This window comes from Gopherus flavomarginatus, chromosome 3 (genome assembly GCF_025201925.1).
Source record: "Gopherus flavomarginatus isolate rGopFla2 chromosome 3, rGopFla2.mat.asm, whole genome shotgun sequence".
NCBI lineage: Eukaryota > Metazoa > Chordata > Testudines > Testudinidae > Gopherus > Gopherus flavomarginatus.
Window position 1 is genome coordinate 886,625 of NC_066619.1, and position 23,316 is coordinate 909,940.

General features: G+C 61.8%; 2 protein-coding genes across 6 annotated transcripts in view; both read right to left on the reverse strand.

The window, feature by feature from the left end:
- Window positions 1-7,554: 7,554 nt before the first annotated feature.
- Window positions 7,555-23,316, reverse strand: part of GBA2 (glucosylceramidase beta 2) — a 52,932-nt gene continuing 37,170 nt past the window's right edge. The window contains 11 exon segments of the mRNA XM_050943572.1: window positions 7,555-8,845; window positions 8,927-9,118; window positions 13,312-13,427; window positions 13,663-13,805; window positions 16,006-16,112; window positions 16,256-16,407; window positions 17,590-17,697; window positions 19,488-19,592; window positions 19,959-20,143; window positions 21,063-21,188; window positions 22,953-23,106. Coding sequence (XP_050799529.1) covers window positions 8,609-8,845; window positions 8,927-9,118; window positions 13,312-13,427; window positions 13,663-13,805; window positions 16,006-16,112; window positions 16,256-16,407; window positions 17,590-17,697; window positions 19,488-19,592; window positions 19,959-20,143; window positions 21,063-21,188; window positions 22,953-23,106 — 1,625 coding nt within the window. The 3' untranslated portion in view covers window positions 7,555-8,608.
- LOC127046516 (uncharacterized) lies at window positions 21,198-22,939 on the reverse strand. Of its 5 annotated transcripts, none has more exons than XM_050943662.1 (2): window positions 22,440-22,939; window positions 21,198-22,152 (listed from the first exon to the last, which is right to left on the reverse strand). In XM_050943662.1, the coding sequence occupies exons 1-2, from the start codon at window positions 22,931-22,933 to the stop codon at window positions 21,723-21,725; spliced, it is 924 nt and encodes a 307-aa protein (XP_050799619.1). In that variant the 5' UTR covers window positions 22,934-22,939; the 3' UTR covers window positions 21,198-21,722. The 5 variants fall into 5 exon arrangements, with proteins under 5 accessions (XP_050799619.1, XP_050799618.1, XP_050799616.1 ...); XM_050943661.1 differs by having other exon boundaries at window positions 21,198-22,199; XM_050943659.1 differs by having other exon boundaries at window positions 21,198-22,293.

Here is a 23,316-nt window from a genome sequence, read left to right on the forward strand (position 1 = left end):
GAACAGGGCAGGGGCTCACGTCACAGGAGGAGCAGAGAAAAGCATTTGGGTTCCCTGCTGGCAAGTACTGCCTCTGTTACGGGTAGCCCTCAGCTATTGTGCAACCTGGGGATTTTGAAATCTGTTGTTCCAGCCCTAGGTCATGCCCTTTGGGTACTGAATTTACCAGAACCAGCTGCCCTGAGAAAAGGGAAGAGATGTCCTTTCCAGCCACTGCAAGAAACAGTTGGGTAATATGTGCTGTGGGTGACCCAGCAGCCAGAGACCCAGGCAACCCGAGGAGTGAACTCTCCTCCACAGGAGTCTTGGCATCTTCGTCTGGCAGGATTTTCCCATCCTTTCATTGCCTGCCTGGCCGTGCCACCGAGGGCAGCCCTGCTTTGTATGGCATTGGACAGAGCGGTCTGGGCTGGAGGTAGCTGGCTCTTTCGAGCCCTCGTTAATAGACAGATCGAGTCCCCCTTCCTCCAATGGCAAACGGTGGGTGGCCCTTCTCTGTGGGCGGTGGGATTTCAGACCCTGGCGTCTCTGCCCTGTAGCTTGTAGCCTTTCCCTCCCTCCCCCAGTTCTCCATGGCAGCTCCTGTGGGGTGCTGGAGCCTTCTGTGCTGCTCGTGGGGCAGGAGACCCTCAGGGCACATTTACACTCTGAGGACAAATAGTGGCATAGCCACGGTGCCATAGCTAAGCCGGCAGAGCCCTGTAGTGTAGACGCAACCTACGCCGCAGGAAGGGAGTTTTCAGCTCGACAGTGCTGAGGCTGATGGAAGGACCCATCTGTCACACTGGCTTCCTCTGCACCGGGGTTAGGTCAGCGTAGCTACAGCATTCAGCGATGTGGATTCTTCACACCCGTGTGTAGCCCAGGTCTGAGACCCAGCGGAGGCCCTGGGCTGGCTGGGAGGACGTGGGCTGACTTGAGCTCTGGTCCAGTAGCTGAAGAAGAAAGTCCATCGACATGAGCTCACCTGAAGCATAAGATTAGATGAGACTAAATCTGCGTGTTGGCTTGTTTGAAACTCCCTTTTTCTGTAGTGTTTTGTTCCATTGACTCTGTGAACACACTCGTCACAGCTTCCCAAGGGAGGAAACACAGGCCCTGAAGCCCAGTCAGACCAACAGGTGGTACCGGAGCAGGGTGGCCAGGCCCTGGACTAGGAGTGGGAGAATCGTGAATCCGCCCTTACTTGAGAGATCACAAACCAGACTCTGGAAAAATCACAAGATTGGCCTCAACATCTTGAGATTTTTAAAAAGACAAAACATAAAACCAATCACATTTTTTCAGTCTGTCTACTGACTTCTTACCTCCCTCCACTCCTCTGCCAATGAGTGCATGAGAATTTCAGGTTGAAAGTCAACCTTCAATTCACACAAACATGGCCACCTCGCATGGGTTGCTCAGACGAAGACGCTGGTGCTGCCCACCCTCGCCTCACTCCTGCGACAGGGGAACTGCCCTCCGGGCCCTGCTGCTCTCTTGGCTCCCCTCCCCCACCACTCCTCCCCTGTATGGGGGCTGAAGAATAAACAACGAACACCCTAGTAACACAGAACACCCACCATGGAGCCAGTTTTCCCATTAGTTTTCAGTATTGTGTGAACTGCAAAGATCGTCAGGTGCCAGAATGTGGTCACATGAGCAGCCACTTTCCTAAACGCTGGGAAACTCTAACCAGCCCAGGGCCCTGTGGCTTGGTGCAGTGATTGTATCTGTAACCTGCAGAGCATTGTAAATAATCAGTTCTCTCCACTGAGACCTTCCAAAACACTTATCACTCACTCAACCTCCTTTACGTAGCTATGCCCAGCTACAGAAATACAGAAATGATCCAATCGTTACGTTAGGCTTTATAAAAGAAACAATTAATTGTCCAAATGGCTAAAACTATTTCTTTCTTTTAATTCTCCTCCCTTGCTGCTCAGGACCCCTTGCCCCCTTCCCCTCCCTGTGCCCTGTGCATGCAGCAGCTGGAACCTGGGCTGAGAGTCCCAGGGCAGAGTGAGGCGGGGGAGCGGAGCTGGAGACAAGCTGCGGCCGTGTCCGGGGCAGAGGAGATGTGGCGCAGCAGCAGGTGGAGGAGTTCTGCTGCTGGGGGCAGGCCCCCAGGCCCAGCAGCAGCTTTTCCTCAGCTCCCCCCTTCTCTGCTTCCCGGTGCCATGTGAGCCTCCTCTCGGCTGCTGTTGAGATGGGGTCAGCACAGCTGTGCAGGCCAGGCTCTGTGGCAGGGCAGGGCGGTGTCCTCAGCCCAGAGGCTCTCGCCCACACGCCCAGCTCTGAAAACAGTTCTTGTGTCCTTGCAACAGCTCTCCTGCCAGGCACCATGCAGGGCCACCCAGAGGATTCAGGGGGCCTGGGGCAAAGCAATTTTGGGGGCCCCTTCCATAAAAAAAGTTGCAATACTATAGAATACTATATTCTCGTGGGGGCCCCTGCAGGGCCTGGGACAAATTGCCCCACTTGTCCCACCCCGTGGGTGGCCTTGGCACTGTGTGACCGTGTGACACTCTTGAATTCACTGCTGCGCCTGCAAGACAGGTAAGGCAAGAGGCACTCGGCGAGTGCAGCAGGGGAGCAGAACGACAGCTAGTCGTGGGAGTGCACAGGTGCTAAACCGGGAGGGGCAGGACGTGTTAATGAGGGTCAGGCTAAGGGCACATCCCAGCTTCCCTGGGATGCCTTTGCACAGTCCGTACTCATCAAGCTGCATTTGAGGGACTGGTGCACAGATGGACTGATGCAGTGTAGCCTCCTGCTGGTTGCAGCAAGCTCCAGGTCAAGGCCAGGATGCCATGCTGAGACCAACATGTTCAGGCAGGAGCCTGCCCTAGAACTGTCATTTTCCCATGTTTCTAGGGTGAGGTGTGGACTGCCTGCTCAGGCCGCCCGCCTGACTTTCACTCCTCAAGTGACACGTGTCTTGGCTCGAGGCTGTTGCAGGACTTTGCTGATGCTTGATCTCAGTGACAGCTGGCACAGGGGGAGGGGGTCCTCTGAGTCTGTGCATCAGGGTAATTAACCGCACGGGAAAGTCTGGATTGGAGCAAAGTGGCTGAACCCTGGGAAAACATTCTGAACATCCTCAGATGGCTGCTGTTAATAATAGTCGCATTCCAGTAGAGCCCAAGGCCCCTGTATTTCAGCCTCACACTAGATCATAGAATCATAGAATATCAGGGTTGGAAGGGACCTCAGGAGGTCATCTAGTCCAACCCCCTGCTCAAAGCAGGACCAATTCCCAACTAAATCATCCCAGCCAGGGCTTTGTCAAGCCTGACCTTAAAAACCTCTAAGGAAGGAGATTCCACCACCTCCCTAGGGAACCCATTCCAGTGCTTCACCACCCTCCTAGTGAAATAGTGTTTCCTAATATCCAACCTAAACCTTCCCCACTGCAACTTGAGACCATTACTCCTTGTTCTGTCATCAGGTACCACTGAGAACAGTCTAGATCCATCCTCTTTGGAATCCCCTTTCAGGTAGTTGAAAGCAGCTATCAAATCCCTCTTCATTCTTCTTTTCTGCAGACTAAACAATCCCAGTTCCTTCAGCCTCTCCTCATAAGTCATGTGCTCCAGCCCCCTAATCATTTTTGTTACCCTCCGCTGGACTCTTTTCAATTTTTCCACATCCTTCTTGTAGTGTGGGGGCCCAAAACTGGACACAGTACTCCAGATGAGGCCTCACCAATGTTGAATAGAGGGGAATGATCAGGTCCCTCGATCTGCTGGCAATGCCCCTACTTATACAGCCCTAAGTGCCGTTAGCCTTATTGGCAACAAGGGCACACTGTCGACTCATATCCAGCTTCCCGTCCACTGTAACTCCTAGGCCCTTTTCTGCAGAATTGCTGCCTAGCCAGTCAGTCCCTAGTCTGTAGCAGTGAATGGGATTCTTCCATCCTAAATGCAGGACTCTGCACTTGTCCTTGTTGAACCTCATCAGGTTTCTTTTGGCCCAATCCTCTAATTTGTCTAGGTCTCTCTGTATCCTATCCCTACCCTCCAGTGTATCTACCACTCCTCCCAGTTTAGTGTCATCTGCAAACTTGCTGAGGATTCAGTCCACGCCATCCAGATCATTAATGAAGATACTGAACAAAACCGGCCCCAGGACTGACCCTTGGGGAACTCTGCTTGATACTGGCTGCCAACTAGACATGGAGCCATTGATCACTACCCACAAGGCTGATCACAAGGCTGAACTGCATGCTGCGCTCCAGCAGATCTGTGCACATGGCCAGATATTCAGTCAGGACTGGCGGGGCTCCATCCAGAGCCTGAGGACGAGGAGCCTTTTGTGTTCCAGCTACTTAGAGCAGGAGTTTGTTTTCTCACAATTGGGATGTAACTTGGTGACTTAGGAGTGGAAACACCAGAGTGCCCACATGCCATGATGCTGCATATACCTACCGAGGGCTAGCTGCCAGAGACGCTGACAGACCACTGCTAGCTTATGCCAAGGCCCCTAGGCTCTCAGCTGGACACTGACTGATACCCAGCTGGAAACCATTCTGGCTCACCTATGGGTTAACGTTGTTAAAGCAGATGTGAAGTTGATAAGAATGTTGAGTGCTTAGACTTGATGAAATGCTTGTCGGATGCTGCATGTAGTAATCTCACTGACAACATCCGGACGCCGTGCTGTACTGAGGTTTGCCTTGCAAAGCTCTGTGACTCATCCAACTGGAAAGCAGCATTAACAAGTGTAAAGTGCTGGCTTCCTACAGTGGTGGCTCCACCCACCAAGGCGGCCCACTGAAACCAATGAGCCATCGCAAGACATCCAAGGCATCCGATGAAGTGGGCTGTAGCCCATGAAAGCTCATGCTGAAATAAATGTGTTAGTCTCGAAGGTGCCACAAGCACTCCTGTTCTTTTTGCGGATAGAGACTAACACGGCTGCTACTCTGAAACCTGAATCCAAGAACTAAGACTTTGTTAATTGCTCCCCCACTCCCCTGAAGAGACGTGCAGGTGGACTCATCCCATCAGCCTGAACTGTGGGGGAAAGGAATAATCCCTGACAAAAAATTGTGTCTTTTATGTTGACTAAGCATAAGCAAAAGATCCCCAGTGCTTGGTCTGGCCTAGAACCACAGGACACGCAGTGCTTGTTCATTACAGCAGCTTCGTTCACCTTCAGCTCGTAACTCACCTGTGTCTATATCTACCTTGCAAATCACCCATTTCTCTTTCTTGTTACTAGCTCTTTAAGTACAGGACTGCCTACAAGTGTTGTCTTTGGTGTAAGATCTGGGGTGCAATTGACCTGGGGTGCCTGGTCCTTTGAGATTGGGAGTAACCTGAATATTGTTGAGTTTTGGTGTAAGGGACCAGCTATCACAAAGGCAGGCTCGTCGGGGTGACGAGGCAGACTGGAGAGCTGCAGGGGCTGTCTGTGACTCCATGGTTGGGCCGGTGTAGTGCCCAAGTTCACATTTGCCACTTGGTTGTTGACGTCTATAGCTACAGCCCCAGGCAGAAAGACAGGCCCCTGGGGCGGGGGCAAGAGGGGGCTACAGCCCCAGGAAGAGGGACAGGCCCCGGGAAGGGGGTGGAGGGGACTACAGCTCCAGGCAGAGGGACAGACCCCGGCGGGTGCCGGAGGGGGCCACAGCCCCAGGCACATGGATAGGCCCTGGCGCGGGGCCGGAGGGGGCCACAGCCCCAGGCAGAGGGACAGGCCCCCGGGGGGGGCAGAGGGGGGCACAGCCCCAGGCAGAGGGACAGGTCCCCGGGCGGGGCCGGAGGGGGCTACAGCCCCAGGCAGAGGGACAGGCCCATGGGCAGGGCTGGAGAGGGCCACAGCCCTAGGCAGTGGGACAGGCCCCAGTGCGGGGCCGGAGGGGGCCACAGCCCCAGGCAGAGGGACAGGCCCCCGGGGGGGACCAGAGGGGGCCACAGCCCCAGGCAGAGGGACAGGCCCCCGGGCGGGACCGGAGGGGGCCACAGCCCCAGGCAGAGGGACAGGCCCCCAGGCGGGGCCGGAGGGGGCCACAGCCCCAGGCAGAGGGACAGGCCCCCAGGCGGGGCCGGAGGGGGCCACAGCCCCAGGCAGAGGGACAGACCCCGGCGCGGGACCGGAGGGGGCCACAGCCCCAGGCAGAGGGACAGGCCCCCGGGCGGGACCGGAGGGGGCCACAGCCCCAGGCAGAGGGACAGGCCCCCGGGCGGGGCCGGATGGGGTCACAGCCCCAGGCAGTGGGACAGACTCCCGGGCGGGGCCGGATGGGGCCACAGCCCCAGGCAGAGGGACAGGCCCTGGCGCGGGACCGGAGGGGGCCACAGCCCCAGGCAGAGGGACAGGCCCCCAGGCAGGGCCGGATGGGGCCACAGCCCCAGGCAGAGGGACAGGCCCTGGCGCGGGACCGGAGGGGGCCACAGCCCCAGGCAGAGGGACAGGCCCTGGCGCGGGACCGGAGGGGGCCGCAGCCCCAGGCAGAGGGACAGGCCCCCGGGTGGGACCGGAGGGGGCCACAGCCCCAGGCAGAGGGACAGGCCCCGGCACGGGGCCTGAGGGGGCCACAGCCCCAGGCAGAGGGACAGGCCCCCGGGCGGGGCCGGAGGGGGCCACAGCCCCAGGCAGAGGGACAGGCCCCCGGGCGGGGCCGGAGGGGGCCGCAGCCCCAGGCAGAGGGACAGGCCCCCGGGTGGGACCGGAGGGGGCCACAGCCCCAGGCAGAGGGACAGGCCCCGGCACGGGGCCAGAGGGGGCCACAGCCCCAGGCAGAGGGACAGGCCCCCGGGCGGGGCCGGAGGGGGCCACAGCCCCAGGCAGAGGGACAGGCCCCCGGGTGGGACCGGAGGAGGCCACAGCCCCAGGCAGAGGGACAGGCCCTGGCACGTGGCTGGAGGGGGCCACAGCCCCAGGCAGAGGGACAGGCCCCCGGGCGGGGCCGGAGGGGGCCACAGCCCCAGGCAGAGGGACAGGCCCCCGGGCGGGGCCGGAGGGGGCCACAGCCCCAGGCAGAGGGACAGGCCCCCGGGCGGGGCCGGAGGGGGCCACAGCCCCAGGCAGAGGGACAGGCCCCCGGGCGGGGCCGGAGGGGGCCACAGCCCCAGGCAGTGGGACAGGCCCCGGCGTGGGGCTGGAGGGAGTCACAGCCCCAGGCAGAGGGAGAGGCCCCCGGGTGGGGCCGGGGGGGCCACAGCCCCAGGGAGAGGGACAGGCCCCAGCGCAGGTCCGGAGGGAGTCACAGCCCCAGGCAGAGGGACAGGCCCCCGGGCGGGGCCGGAGGGGGCCACAGCCCCAGGCAGAGGGACAGGCCCCCGGGCGGGGCCGGAGGGGGCCACAGCCCCAGGCACAGGGACAGGCCCCGGCGCGGGGCCGGAGGAGGCCACAGCCCCAGGCAGAGGGACAGGCCCCCGGCGCGGGGCCGGAGGAGGCCACAGCCCCAGGCAGAGGGACAGGCCCCCGGGCGGGGCCGGAGGGGGCCACAGCCCCAGGCAGAGGGACAGGCCCCCAGCACGGGGCTGGAGGAGGTTACAGCCCCAGGCACAGGGACAGGCCCCAGCGCGGGGCCAGAGAAGGCTACAGCCCCAGGCAGCGGGACTAGCCCACAGGCAGATGATATTTTATTACAGTGATTTTAAATTAAAATGATTCAGCATTTAAAACGAGCTCCCTTGAGCCCTCGGCCCAGCGCCAGCTGTGATGTTGGGCAGTGGATATGCAGGGTCGGGGACAGGAGGAGTTCACTTGGGATGAGGATTGTCGGATGCCAGGCAGTGGGCCCCGGGCCAGGGCTGGATCATGCTCAGGAACTGCCCTTGCCACGGGTTACCGCAGCGGCCCCTGCCTGGACCAGGCACGGTGAAGGGACCCAGCCCAGCTGGGCAGCCCCTTGGGCCAGGGAGGGGCAATGGCGCCTTTACTGACAGCGGTGCCTGCATCTTTGGCTCCCCCTGCACCTCTGCCGTGGGCCATGCCACTGGAGGGGGACCCCTGCCAAGCTTCTGTCCCGGGTGGTTCTCCCTGCAGTTAGGGCTCAGCATGTACCGGGCCCTCACCCACGGCCCGTCTGTGCCCGGCAGCGGATGCTGCTCCACCAGGAAGGGCAGGTGAAATCTGCACCCAGCAGCCTGTGCACACGCCCTGCGCAACAGTGCCAGCCACGCACATGGGCTCCCCCCTCCATGTCCTCTACCGCTCCCAGCCATGTGGATCTGGGTGGGGGAGCAGGCAGGACAGGCGCTGGGGGAGGCTGTGAGACCTGTCGGCCATAGGGTTACCCCAACTCCCGCGGGGACTTGCCCTGTGCACTGCAGAGTCCCAGAGCCATGCGGGAGGGGAAGGACCCTGGGCACAGCCCCCCCAGCTGCTCCTCCCCTCTTCCCGCTCAGGCAGCCAGGCCCAGGAAACCATCTCTCTTGTGGCTGGAAGCCCCAGGGATGAGGGGTTAGCCAGGGTGTGGAACATGGGGCCCCGCTGCGCTGAGGGGGCAGGGTGCACGCACTGGTGGGAGGCACAGGGTAAGTGCAGAGAGGAGAGAAGATACAGCAATTAAAATCAGGTTTTAAAAAGGGGCAAGCTGCCTCCACACAGTCCCTGGCCTGCAGCGGGGGCCATGCGGCTCCCTCTGGCTCCTGCTCCCAGGTTCCTTCCCTTACGGCTGGAGGGAGTTCTCCTGCCCTGGGTGTGGCGCTGCTGCGGCAGGCGCCTGGCAGGCTCTGCTCTCCAGGGCCAGCTGCATGCTCCAGATGCTGAGGGGACGCATGTAGGCCAGAGAGCGGAAGAGCTTCTGTTGGCAATAGGCCTCTGGCGTCTGGAAGGCCATGCCCAGCCGCTCCCACACGGTCCGGTAGCAGCCCTCCGCTGTGTGGAAGCCCTCCTGCACCAGACCCTGCAGCAGAGGGAGAAGAGAGTCAGGCCCGTGCCCTGGCACAGCCTGCCCGTGCCAAGGGGCGCCGCGCGCCACACCCACCTCCTGGATCATGGTGGCTGCCAGAGCATACACGACCCCAACCCAGGCCTCGCTGGACTGCAGGCTGGACGTGTCCAGGCTCCCATCGGGCCTCATGCCGTTCACGGCTCCCATCGTCCCATTGGCAAAGCCCATGACGTTCAACTCAAAGATCGTCTTCAGCGCGCTGAGGATATGGCTCCTGGGGAAAACCTGTGGAGAGAGACGCCATCAGGCCTCTCGGCCACAGAGGGCCCCACCCTGAACCCAGGGCCCCGGGGCTGTCCTACACTTGGAGACAGCAGCGGCAGAGTCGTACTGCTTAAGGCAGATAGGGCCAGTAGATCATCTACCTTCTGTCCAGCACAGAGACTCCTGGACTGAGCCCAGCAAAAAGCCATGCGGAAAGGCAGTGGGCTGGATGTGAAGACATCGAGGCGGTGAACTCACCACTGTCATTGCGAGTTGGCAACGGTCCCGAGCCAGCGGCTCCTGTGGCTGTCACAGAGCCAGGAGCACACCAGTGCCATGTGCAGCAGTAGAATCACCTCTCTGCTGCCCTGGGTACACATCACATTAGCCTTGTGTGCCACAGCAGTGCACGAGCAGCTCGGAGCATCCTACGAGTGGGAGGGACCTCGAGGGGTCTCTCGTCCAGTCCCCGGCACTCATGGCAGGACTAAGTATTATCTAGACCAGTGGTCTCCAACCTTTTTACGCCCAAGTTCACTTTCTGAATTTAAGTGCAACTCAGGATCTACCCTGGCCCTTCCCCAAGGCCCCACCCCTTCCCCGAAGTCCTCCCTCCATCCCGCCCTGCCTCTGTTGCTCGCTCTCCCCCCACACACACACTCACTTTCACCAGGATGGGGCAGGGGTTGGGAGGGGGTGCAGGCTCTGGGCTGGGGCTGAGGGGTTTGCAGTGTGGGAGGGGGCTCCAGACTGAGCCTGGGGCAGGGGGTGAGGTACAGGAGGGGGTGAGGGGTGCAAGCTTTTGGAGGGAGTTTGGGTGCAGGAGGGGGCTCTGGGCTGGGGCAGAGTGTTGGGGTGCAGAGGGGGTTTTGGCTCTGGGAAGAGATCGGGGGGGGGGGCTTGGGGTGCAGGAGGGGGCTTGGGGTGTAAGCTCCAGGAGAGGGTAGAGGCTGGTGATTGGAGTGTGGCTTCCCACCAGGCAGCACTTGCCTTGGTCGGTGGTGCAGTGGCGCTGCTGCTACAGCTGTCTCCCTGCCTGGCCCGGCCCCACGCCGCTCCTGGAAGGGGCCACTGCACCCCTGCAGGAGGTGGATGGCTCCGCGCGCTGCTCCTGCCTGCAAGCACTGGCCTGCAGCTCCCACTGGCCACAGTCCCTGTTCCCGGACAATGGGAGCTGCAGGGCGATGCTTGCAGGCAGGAGCAGCACATGGAGGGATGCTCCCGCCCCCCCACGCCGCAGCTGTGCTAGACACTTCTGGGAGCGGTATGGGGGTGGGGCAGGCAGGGAGCCTGTCTTAGCGGCAGCCACACTGTGCTGCCGGAGATCACAATCGACTGCTTGGTGACCACTGACCTAGCCCATCCCTGACAGATGTTTGTCCAACCTGCTCTTAAAAATCCCCAGTGAGGGAGATTCCACAACCTCCCTGGGCAATTTATTCCAGTGCTAAACCACTCTGACAGTTACGACATGTTTCCCAACCTCAACCTAAACCTCCCTTGCTGCTTCTTGTCCTATCCTCAGAGGCTCAGGAGAACAATGTTTAACCCTCCTCCTTGTAACAATCCTTTATGTACTTGAAAACCGTTATGCCTCCCTGTGACGTTGTTGATATAAACTGGGACCACATAGAACATGGGTTGCAACCAAGGTCCTGTAGTGGCACCAAATTCTAGGTAAAGGGGGTCATATAAGGTGTCTAAGACCAAGTTATGAGTTACTGATTATGATTATGCTGTCTGTATGTCTGTAGCATTTTGGTAGTTGAAGTTATTAATATTCGCTGTATGCTGTCTGTATTGCAAACTTGTGTTGTGTTACTGGGAAAGATCCCAGACAAGTTGGTGTTAGCTCTTTTTAGCCTGCTTGATGGCCCATTAAGGACCACACCTACACAATTGTCCCATCGAGAGAAGGCAGTTACGCCCTGTGACTCAGCAGGGTGTGCAGAAACTGGCCCATGTGACTGCAAACTCCATTTTGCTGTAACTTTCCACTGCAGGAACAAAGGAGTGTTCTTACACTTGGAAAAGCCTATATAAAGCAGAAGCCTCATCTCCATTTTGTCTTCAGTCCTGCTTCTTACCTCTGGAGGGACTTTGCTACAAACTGAAGCTCTGCACAAAGGACTGAATGACCCATCCCAGCGGGGGATGTTCTCCAGAGACTTGATTTAAACCTGCAGTTTACTCCATCACTGCTACAAGCCTGAACTAAGAACTTTGCCATTACTGTATGTAATTGATTCCATTTAACCAATTCTAGCTCTCATCTCTATCTTTTTCCCTTTATGAATAAACCTTTAGATTTTAGATTCTAAAGGATTGGCAACAGCGTGATTTGTGGGTAAGATCTAATGTGTATATTGACCTGGGTCTGGGGCTTGGTCCTTTGGGATCGAGAGAACCTTTTTCTTTTACTGGGGTGTTGGTTTTCATAACCATTCATCCCAGGACGGGTGGCACTGGTGGTGACACTGGGAGACTGGAGTGTCTAAGGAAATTGCTTGTGTAACTTGTGGTTAGCCAGTGGGGTGAAACCGAAGTCCTTTTTGTCTGGCTGGTTTGGTTTGCCTTAGAGGTGGAAAAACCCCAGCCTTGGGCTATGACTGCCCTGTTTGAGCAATTGGTCCTGAATTGGCACTCTCAGTTGGGTCCCGCCAGAACCGCAACGTCACACTCCCCTCTCCCCCTTCTCTTCTTCAGGGTAAAAAAATTGGATTTGTTTAACCTTTCCTCATAGGCCATGTTTTCTAGATCTTGAATCATGTTCATTGCTCTAATCTGGACTGACCATTTATTCCTACCCTTTGTTTCCTGCCTTTTAACCACTTACCAGTTCATGGACTGGCTTCCTGCCTGGGGTTTGTCAGTTCTTAGCAGATGCCTGCGGCCTTGGCTTACTGGTGTCAAACACACATCTAGGAAGAAGGCCTTCAGGCCAGACCTAGAGCCTGAGGGACTATCCTGGAAAGCAGCGATTCTGCAGGGATTTAGGGCTCATTGTGTAAAAGCAACTGAAGATGAGCTGGGAGGGGTTGCAAGTGCTTTGGAGGACAGGATTAAAATTCAAAATGATCTGAACAAACTGGAGAAATGGTCAGAAGTAAATAGGATGAAATTCAAGAAGGACAAATGCAGAGTGCTCCACTTAGGAAGGAACAATCAGTTGCACACGTACAAAATGGGCAATGACTGCCTAGGAAGGAACACTGCGGAAAGGGATCTGGGGGTCAGAGGGGATCACAAACTAAATAGGAGTCAGCAGTGTAACGCTGCTGTGAAAAAAGCAAACATCATTCTGGGATGTATCAGCAGGAGTGTTGTGAGCAAGACACGAGAAGTCATTCTTCCACTCTACTCTGTGCAGATTAGGACCCAGCTGGAGTATTGTGTCCAGTTCTGGGCACCACATTTCAGCAAAGATGTAGACAAATTGGAGAAAGTCCAGAGAAGAGCAACAAAAATGATTAAAGGCCTAGAGAACATGAACTATGAGGGAAGAGTGAATAAACTGGGTTTGTTTAGTCTAGAGAAGAGAAGACTGAGGAGGGACGTGATAACAGTTTTCAAGTACATAAAAGGTTGTTACAAGGAGGAGGAAGAAAAATTGTTCTTATTAATCTCTGAGGATAGGACAAGCAGCAATGGGCTTAAATTGCAGCAAGGGTGGTTTAGGTTGGACATTAGGAAAAACTTCCTGCCTGTCAGGGTGGTTAAGCACTGGAACAAATTGTCAGGGAGGTTGCGGAATCTTCATCATCGGGGATTTTGAAGAGCAGGTTGGACAAACCCATCAGGGATGGTCTAGATAATACTCAGTCCTGCCATGAGTGCAGGGGACTGGACTAGAGACCTCTCAAAGTCCCTCTGATTCTATGACTCCTTGATTTGGCCTCAGGGCTTTGCCCTTGTTGCTTGGCTGGTGAAATCTAAGTACAGTACTCACAGCCAGTGTGGGGTTTTGTGCTCTGTTTCTGGCACTCTGCCCTGAGTAAGGTGCCCACACTCCTACGTCCCCCAGACAGTGAGACAATACGACTTTGCATTTGCCACATTTGGTTTGAGTGGGCCCAGCTTCCCACGCAATCCAGATTGCTTTGTATGGTTGCCCTGTCCTCATCACTTGCCACTCCCCTAATCCTTGATCCATCAGTAAATTTGCCTTCCCAATCCACCACTCCCACCCTGGGTGGTGACAAATCTTCTCTCACCTGGAACTCGCCGTGGTCCAGGCCGCTGGCCCGGAGGAACCACTGCCCAGCGCACTGGTCGGACATGACGGTGCTGGAGAAGGGGCCCCCGCTGCTGTCGTAGTTGTAGTATTTCCCTGCAGTGGGGACAAGAAAATCAGCTAGACAGTCACACTCCTGCCTCTGACACCAGCAGCCCCTCCTCTCACACTGCGCCCTCCCTATGGGGACACCACACAGCGCCCCATGGGGTGGGAGACACTTCCTGCCTGACGCAGACAGCCCGTGTCCCAGAGCGGGAGCCTGCACCTCAAGCCAAGGGCGGGTCAGCGCAGTGCCCCTCGTGGGGCCCAGGCACCCTGCCATACGCACCATTCCACAGCAGCCGCTCAAACGCCTCCGCGCCCTTCCTTCGGATAGCACTGTATTTCTGTAGGACCTCGCCATCACCCACAATCCCCGCCACCTTGCACATCACACAGACGGCTGCCAGCCACAGGCTGCCGCAGTACGCGCTGCAAAGCAAAGGAGACAGGTTTGGGCACGAGCCGCTGCCGACAGCGCAGCCGTATCCGCCATGTCAGCCTCACAGCCCCAGCACTACATGACAGGCACATTACCAGGCCCTAGACAGAGACTGGGGCTGCACTTCTTGTTCACCTGACCAGCCCCCGAGCCTCACAGCGCTCGACCCTCACCCTGCCAGGGCTGCACCCCCACTCCAGCCCCCGAGCCTCACAGCACTCACCTCTCACACCACCAGGGCTGCGCCCCCCTCTCCAGCCCCTGAGCCTGACAGCACTCGTCCCACTCCCCACGGGGGCTGCAACCCCCTCCAGCCCCTGAACCTGACAGCACTCACCCCCCTCCCCACCAGGGCTGCACCCCCACTCCAGCCCCTGAGCCTCACAGCGCTCGTCCCCCTTCCCACCGGGGCTGCACCCGCCCTCCTCCAGCCCCTGAGCCTGACAGCGCTCGCTCCCTCCCTGCGGGGCTGCGCCCCTCTCCAGCCCCTGAGCCTCACAGCGCTCACCCCCCTCCCCACCAGGGCTGCACCCCCACTCCAGCCTCCGAGCCTCACAGTGCTCGTCCCCTCTCCCCACAGGGGCTGCACCTCCCTCCAGCCCCCGAGCCTCACAGCACTCACCCCTCACCCAGCCAGGGCTGCACCCCCCTCCAGCCCCCTCCCCACCAGGGCTGCAACCCCCCCCAGAGAGTGCAGCCCCCTAACCTGTCCTTTCAGCCCCATGGGAGCTGGAGCAGCAGCAGCCCCATGCCAGGCACAGACCCGAGCGGGCACCCGAGCCACGCCTCTGGAAATGCCGGGTGCTTGCACTCCACACCGCGCATGGCAGGTAACAGGCGGCTAACCCTGGTCACACAGTGAGCGAAGGCGAGAGATGGATGGGGACACAAGCCAGGGCTGCCTTAGCTGGCAAAGCCACAGACCAGCTACACCCCCAGCTGCAGCTGGCGTGGCCAGGAGAGAGACTCACACAGGGACACTCCTGGCATCTGCAGAGAGGCAGGCCGGGCTCCCCAGACGGGGCTCTCAGCAGAGCAGCAGTGTCCTGCCCTTGCTGCCTTCTAGACACCAGCCAGCTCTTGTTGGGCCCATTTTGATGGGTTCATTGTGATGACTCAGCAGCAGCCACTCAGCACAAATGCCCCAGGCCCCAATTGGCTGCTTGGGGCAATTCTGAAAATGACTGTGAACTCCCTTCCCTGGGGTAGGCACCTGCCTGGGTACCCCAGGCTGTCCTGGGCCGTGGTTCCGGCACAGTGCTGCCCTCGGGGCACTGGGACGCCCGGCACGGCGGGTGCAGACTGAGCCAGCCCCCGAACGGAGCCGCCCACACTGGTGCAGCTCTCCCAGAGCGCTGAACACGCTGCCGGGCTGCCACGCGCACAGCCCCGACCCCGCAGTGCTGAGGCAGCGGGAGGAGCTCTGGCAGCTGAAGGCCAATGGGAGCAGCTCAATCAGGCCCAGCCGCCCAATCAGCCGCGCCGCACTCTGCATGGAGGGGAGGAGGGGAAATCCCGGACCTTTTAACCTTTTTACCAATTCCTCCTGGACGGCTATTTAAAGACGAAAAAGCCGGACACGTCTGGGGTAATACGATGGATGGTAACCCTAGCGGTGAGGAGCGAGCTGAGGGGGTGTGCCTGCCTGGGCTGTGCCCCTGCCCCCTGCCCCCCGGGGGCTCCTGCAGCTGATGCATGCGGGCAGCAGCCCCCGTGCACCCCGCTCGGCAGCACCTGGGAGTGAGAGTCGCCGACGCTGCCCCCCCGGAGCAGGCTCAGGGCCCAGCGCCCCAGCAGTGACTCACACTCCCGGGAGCCGCAGAGCTTGAGCGTGGCGAGGGAGAAGCTGGAGGGCACACAGGGGCCGCCGCCCGCATGCATCTGCTGCAGCCTGCAGGAGCCCCCGGGGGGGAGGGGCCGCCGGCCGCAGCCTGCGCAGGAGGGGTGGGGGGTGTGGCTGCTCCCCACTAGCGGCGCTGCTGCCTTTGCAGGGTTGCTGACTCCCCCTCCTCTGCTCCTCCATGGCTGGGGCTCGCCACCCCCCAAGCCACGGCTCTGGCTCTCTGGTGCCTCCGGAAGGAGGCTTCTCCCTGCCGAGCCAGGGCACTGCTTTTTGGCGCCCCCAACCACTTGCTGCCCTAGGCGAACACCTAGTTTGCCCAGTGGTTGCACCGGCCCTGCCCCACTCACCTGGCTCCAGTCGCCACCCAGGCGTCATAAGTCTGATCAGCAAAGCCCGAGTTTTCAATAAGCCCATCGTCGTCTGTGTCGAATTTCAGCTCCAAGTCCATCACAGCCTGTGGGAGAGAGACCGAGACCTTTGCCCAGCTGCTTCGCTGCACTGGCCCAAGGACACAGCCCTGTGCCGGGCAGCCGGGAGCTCCCACACAGGACAGGCTGGGGGCAGAGCTCGGAGCCCCGGCGGAGGCTCTCGCTGTACCTGGCAGATGGGCCACATGTCCTGCAGGTAGGCTGTGTCCTGGGTCAGGTAGTAGTCGCGGTACACCTGCAGCACGAACTTCAGGTTCAGGTCCTTCCAGCCGGCCGTGTCGTGGATCAGGTAGGCATTGACCCGTTGCCAGGGCTCGTCCTCTGAGCAGGGATAGAGCAGTTCTCAGCAGCCCTCCCTGTCAACCCTACTGTAATTGCACTGCACCCCCCCACACCTGCAATGAGCCCCCTGTAACTGCACTGCGCATGCCCAACACTTGCAGTGAGCCCTCCTGTAACTGCACTGCGTATGCCCAACACCTGCAGTGAGCCCTCCTGTAACTGCACTGTGAATCCCCAACACTGGCAGTGAGCCTCGTGTAACTGCCCAGCAACCCCCAACACCGGCAGTGAGCCCTCCTGTAACTGCACTGCATCCCCAACACCTGCTGTGATCCCCCTGTAACTGCACTGCACCCCCCAACACCAGCAGTGACCCCCCTGTAACTGCACTGCACCCCCCCCAACACCAGCAGTGAGCTCTCTGTAACTGCACTGTGCATCCCCAACATTGGCAGTGAGCCCTCCTGTAACTGCACTGGGCATCCCCAACACCTGCAGTGAGCCCTCCTGTAATTGCACTGCATCCCCAACACCTGCTGTCTTCCCCTTGTAACTGCATTGCACCCCCACACCTGCAGTGAGCCCCCAGTAACTGCACTGCGCCCCCCACACCTGCTGTGACCCTCCTGTAACTGCACTGCACCCCCCCAACACCGGCAGTGAGCTCCCTGTAACTGCACTGTGCATCCCCAACACCTGCAGTGAGCCCTTCTGTAACTGCACTGCACCCCCCAACACCAGCAGTGAGCCCCCTGTAACTGCATTGCACCCCCAGCACCTGCCATGACCCCCCTGTAACTAAACTGCACCCGCAACACATGCCATGAGCCCCCTGTAACTGCACTGCACCCAATACCTGCAGTGAGCCCTACTGTAACTGCACCGCACCCCCCACACCTGCAGTGAGTCCTCCTGTAACTGCACTGCACCGTGCCCCTCCCCCTCAGGCAGTGATCCTCCCTGGGAATGGTCTCCCCATCCCTGTAACTGCACTGCACACCCATCTCCACAGACTCCCCGCCTACAATCTGGCAGCAGTGGGGGACCTTCCTGGCAGTGACTCCCCTGCCCTCCCCCACCCCAGCACACCAAGGGGCAGAAGGACATGTTCCCCATGGGACTGTGCCTGGCTGTGGAGCTGGGTGAGCCCATCGCATGGGGTGTTTATAACTGAGCACAGCCCAGCCCTGGCCCCAGCCACACGCCAGGGCAAGACCTTACCGGGGTCCCCGATGTCGTGGGGCACCACGTTCTTCAGCTTCACCTGGGCCGTCTGCCCGTTCATTAGGTACAGTCTGGGCTGCGTGTCCTCATTCAGCACAGCAGCAGCTGGGAGAAACAGACCCTCAGCGAGCTGGCGGGCCCCAGCCATGCCAAGGTCTCCCCGGCCAGTGGGGTGAGAACCCCTTATCCCTGCAGAGACCACTCGCCCTGGTGCCAGGCGCGGGATGCTTGTGCCTGGGAAACCACCAGGCAATGGCCCCCGGCCTTGGCAGGAGCAGAGAGCTCAGACCGCCACTGCTGAGGGCCCCGGGGCCACACTCAATCCCTGCCCTGCTCGGGTGCAGCAAAGGAAGTGGAAACCACCCCCAGTGCCCAGACAGGATTCCCCAGCCTGAGCAGCAAGGTCACAGCCAGCTCCCTCCCTGCTGGATGGGGGCCCGTGAACCCGCCGAGGGGCCCGGGCTGGGGTTTGATGAACCTGCCGAGAAGGCAGGCTGGATGGGGGCTTGTGACCTTGCCGAGGGGCCCGGGCTGGATGAGGGCCCGTGAACCCGCCGAGGGGCCTGGGCTGGATGGGTGCCCATGATCCCACTGAGGGGCCCAGGCTGGGCAGGGGATCCGTGAACCCGCCGAGGGGCCCGGGCTGGATGGGGGCCTGTGAACCCGCCCAGGGGCCCGGGCTGGATGGGGGCCTGTGAACCCGCCCAGGGGCCCGGGCTGGATGGGGGCCTGTGAACCCGCCCAGGGGCCCGGGCTGGGCAGGGGGCCCGTGAACCCGCCCAGGGGCCCGGGCTGGGCAGGGGGCCCGTGAACCCGCCCAGGGGCCCGGGCTGGGCAGGGGGCCCGTGAACCCGCCCAGGGGCCCGGGCTGGGCCGGGGGCCCGTGAACCCGCCCAGGGGCCCGGGCTGGATGGGGCCCGTGAACCCACTGAGGGGCCTGGGCTGGGCAGGGGGCCCGTGAACCCGCCCAGGGGCCCGGTCTGGGCAGGGGGCCGGGCAGGGGGCCCGTGAACCCGCCCAGGGGCCCGGTCTGGGCAGGGGGCCGGGCAGGGGGCCCGTGAACCCGCCCAGGGGCCCGGGCTGGGCAGGGGGCCCGTGAACCTGCCCAGGGGCCTGGGCTGGGCAGGGGGCTCGGCAGGGGGCTGGTGAACCCGCCCAGGGGCCCGGGCTGGGCAGGGGGCCGGGCTGGGGGTTGGTGAACCCGCCGAGGGGCCCGGGCCGGGCAGGGGGAAGGGCAGGGGGCTGGTGAACCCACCCAGGGGGCCGGGCAGGGGGCTGGTGAACCCGCCGAGGGGCCCAGGCCGGGCAGGGGGCCGGGCTGGGGATTGGTGAACCCGCCGAGGGGCCCGGGCCTGGCAGGGGGCCGGGCAGGGGGCTGGTGAACCCACCCAGGGGGCCGGGCAGGGGGCCGGGCAGGGGGCTGGTGAACCCACCCAGGGGGCCGGGCAGGGGGCCGGGCAGGGGGCTGGTGAACCCACCCAGGGGGCCGGGCAGGGGGCTGGTGAACCCGCCCAGGGGGCCTGGCTGGGCAGGGGGCCCGTGAACCTGCCCAGGGTCCTGGGCTGGGCAGGGGGCTCGGCAGGGGGCTGGTGAACCCGCCCAGGGGCCCGGGCCGGGCAGGGGGCCAGGCAGGGGGCTGGTGAACCTGCCGAGGGGCCCGGGCCGGGCAGGGGGCCGGGCTGGGGGTTGGTGAACCCGCCGAGGGGCCCGGGCCGGGCAGGGGGCCGGGCAGGGGGCTGGTGAACCCACCCAGGGGGCCGGGCTGGGCAGGGGCCTGGGCAGGGGGCTAGTGAACCCGTTGAGGGGCCTGGGCTGGGCAGGGGGTTGGTGAACCCGCCGAGGGGCCCGGGCCGGGCAGGGGGCCGGGCAGGGGGCAGGGCCCGCCGGGCACTCACCGATATCGTACTGCAGGCTGATCTCCAGCTTGGGCCAGAGCATGGCGAGGGCGAAGGAGGCGTAGAAGTGAACGTCGTAGGTGTTGTACATCCGGTACTCCTGGCCTGGAAGCCCAGCACCGATAGTGAGGGGGGCAGATCCTGCCGGGGGGCCGCAGGGGCACCAGGGGTCCCCACCCCTCCACACAACACGGGGAGCAGGGGACGAGGGGTTGGGCCCTGGCCCTGGCCCTGTGCCTAGCAGGGAATTTGCCCTTCCTGGGGGCCGAGAGTGGCGAGGCAGCGGCCCCGGCCTGGGTGAGGGGTGCAGCCCCCAATGGACTCCATGGGGGGGCAGGCTGCTCCCTCCCCCCACCCTGAAGGAAGTGGGTCAGCAAGGCCGCCCCAGAGGGTGACAAGCCCCTTGCCCTGGGCTCAGTCGGGAGGGGTAAGTGGGGCCCTCGCCCCGCAGCAATCAGCCCTGCACTTTACCTTCCAAGTAAGCAAACCTTCCGTACTCCCGCAGGACAGGGAAGATCTGGGACAGCCCGGCTCCCGCTGGACCCTGCACGTCCTCCGCACAGGCCTCCGGGGGCAGCTCCAGCCACAGGGTCCCGCCATCCGCCACGAAGTAGAGCTCGTTGAAGAGAGCCGACTTGTACCAGGGGGGCAGGTGGCTGTGGGCGAGAGGGACAGATGGGAAAGCAAATACGTCGCCTCTATGGATCCCCCTTCACGGAGCCACAGCCCGGCCTCATGGGCCTGGAGCCCTACAACGCATCCCACCCCTTCCTCAGACCCCAGGAAGGGTCGTCCCCCGCCCCCGCCCTCCTTGAGGCACAGAGCTAGGGAGCAGCATATTCAGACACACCTGCCCACCCCCCACCTCCCTTGCTGGGGAGGAGACAGAAGCTCGCGGGGGATGCAGGCTCCAGCCCACCGCAGCAGCTGCACTGAGGGAACTGCTCACAGCTCAGGAGCGGCTGGCTTCTCAGGCCAGCCTGGGAGCTCCAGTTCCTGGGTCCTTCCAGGAGCCAAGCGCCAGCCTGGGCTGGCTCAACCAGCTCTGCTCTCCAGACAGCAAAAGCAAGCTCCATGGGCCTGCGTGTGCGCAGTCTCTCCTGCCCCCGGAGAGCCAGGGAAGCCAGGAGTGAAGGAGACATCCTGCCTGGAGCTCTGGCCTAAGGGAACCAGCAAGGAGAGAACCAGCCCCGAGGCCCAGCACCTGCCCACACACAGGCACGGGGCTCACCCATCGGTGACAGGCTCTGAAAGGGGACCCCCAGAGACCCAGAGCACAGCAAGACACCCGCCCCCGTGCACACACAGAAGCAGCACGCTCGGCACCCCATGCTTCGGGATCCGGGTGCAACAGGGCCAGCCACTGGGGGGTGCGGTGACTCTCCAACGAGCCACTCTGCGGCTGGCAGGAGGCCGAACCTGCCCCAAACCAACTCTGCAGACCCCTGGTGACAGCAGCGGCTTGCCAATTGTACCCGACCCTGTCTGTGGCCTGGCCAGGGGGTCCCCTCGGCCCCAGGGGGCTCCCCCCCCCACTGGAGATGGACCCAGCTACCAGCCAGGCGACCGCTCTACCTGCTTTCCAAGATGGGCCTCTGCCAGCTCTCGATCTTCTCCTCCCACTGCTCATAGTGCGTGAGCGCGTAGTGGGAGAGGGCCGGGCACGCGTCCCCTGCACTGCCGAAATAGCGCGTGTACCGCCTGCCAGGAGAGACGTTACTGGGTGCAGGCCTGCAAGAGGCAGCCCGGTGCAGTCTGTCCGGCCCTGTCTGCACAGGACAGCACGCTCCCCCGCATGGCAGGGACCCCTGCCCCAGCTAGCCAGCACAGCGCTTCAGGCCAGCAACCCACAGGGCCTGTTCTCAGCACAGCCCTGGCACTGCAGGGAGGGGTGGGGGCGATGGATTCCCCTCGGGTAGGGGCCCTGACAGTGCTCTCCCTGCCCCCCTCCCTCAGGGCACCACGTGTGCTGGCAGTGCTGTACCGAAACGCTAACGGCTCTAGCACTTGCAGAACAGGAATCGATGACATCAGGAAACTGCCCCTTCCCAGGCTGGGCGCAGGTTGTCACTCTGACACACTGCTGCTGACCCAGGCGCAGCCATCCCCACCTGCAGCCTCCGAGCAGGGCTCCCTGCTCGGATGGGAGAGGAGCAGCTGCAGCTGGCCTGGCCGAGGGGTGCTAGGACAGGGTGTCCCAAGGCTGGGACAGCCAGAAGGGACCCGTGTCATCATCTAGTCTGAGCTCCTGCAGCACACTGGCTGCAGACCCCACCCAGCAGTGCTTGCACCAGGCCCAGTGCTGGGCTGAGCCAGAGCGGGGCCCAACCTTGGTATAAAGGCTCCCAGCGACAGAGAATCCCCTTGTCTTGGCCGAGCCAAGCAGAGTCTGACCGAGTCTCGGAGGTTAAACAATGGGCAATATAGGCAAAGTTGCCCTGAGAGACAGCAGGCTGCTGGGCAGACTCTCCCGCGCGTGCCCTGAGAGAGAGCAGGCTGCCGGGCAGACTCTCCCGCGCGTGCCCTGAGAGAGAGCAGGCTGCCGGGCAGACTCTCGCCCGCGCGTGCCCCCTGAGAGACAGCAGGCTGCCGGGCAGACTCTCGCCCGCGCGTGCCCCCTGAGAGACAGCAGGCTGCCGGGCAGACTCTCGCCCGCGCGTGCCCCCTGAGAGACAGCAGGCTGCCGGGCAGACTCTCGCCCGCGCGTGCCCCCTGAGAGACAGCAGGCTGCCGGGCAGACTCTCGCCCGCGCGTGCCCCCTGAGAGACAGCAGGCTGCCGGGCAGACTCTCGCCCGCGCGTGCCCCCTGAGAGACAGCAGGCTGCCGGGCAGACTCTCGCCCGCGCGTGCCCCCTGAGAGACAGCAGGCTGCCGGGCAGACTCTCGCCCGCGCGTGCCCCCTGAGAGACAGCAGGCTGCCGGGCAGACTCTCGCCCGCGCGTGCCCCCTGACAGACAGCAGGCTGCCGGGCAGACTCTCCCGCGCGTGCCCCCGACAGACAGAAGGCTGCCGGGCAGACTCTCCTGTATGCCCTGACAGACAGCAGGCTGCCGGGAAGACTCTCCTGTATGCCCTGACAGACAGCAGGCTGCCGGGAAGACTCTCCTGTATGCCCTGACAGACAGCAGGCTGCCGGGAAGACTCTCACGGGTGCACCACTCGGGGGGCCCATGCAGACCATATGCCCCAGCAGGCATGGCTCCTCCTTGATGGGACCAGCTGGGGCTATGAGAGACCATGCTGGGGTGCAAGAAAGTGGGATGGGCAGGGCATGTGTTGGGAGGTGCAGTGGGGGGAGCTGGGCAGTGTCCCAGGGGCATGGTGACCATGCAAGATGCCTGCCATGGAGGAGGTGCTGGGTCCACGTTGCGTGACAGAGAGAGAAGGCTGGGCATACGGCACACACAGCTCTGTCTGGTGGGTGGCACCTGTGCCTGGAAGCACATAGGGGATCTGGGCACGTACCTGAGATGCAGCTTCTCCTTTGAGCCAAAGTGAATGCGTGGCATGTCCCAGGCCAGGCCCAGCTCCAGCGTCCTGTGCCCCCGGGCTGGCACTGTGCAGGTGGCGCAAACAGCTGCTGCAGTCGCCTCCCCCTTCTCTGTGAGGCTGCCCTTCCCTGTCAGGTAGGAAAAGCAGACGGTGAGAACACTGGGACTCTTACCCCCCAAACAGCATCCCAGGACGTGCTGCCAGCCCCACACTGTCCTGCAGTGGTCCAGACTCAGCACTTGGCCCCTCTGATAAACTGGGCAAAGGCACAAAGTGCAGAGAAACAATTTCTAAACATTTTCAGTGATTGCTTCTTGGAACAGCAACTTCTAGTGCC

Excerpts from the sequence above, each read along its gene's own strand:
- LOC127046516 (XM_050943658.1), bottom strand. The coding sequence starts at position 22,933 with ATGTGCTTCCAGGCACAGGTGCCACCCACCAGACAGAGCTGTGTGTGC. Across the intron at positions 22,341-22,439 it reads TGCCCGGCAGCCTGCTGTCT|GGGGCACGCGCGGGCGAGAG; the intron begins GTCAGGGGGCAC and ends GCTGTCTCTCAG.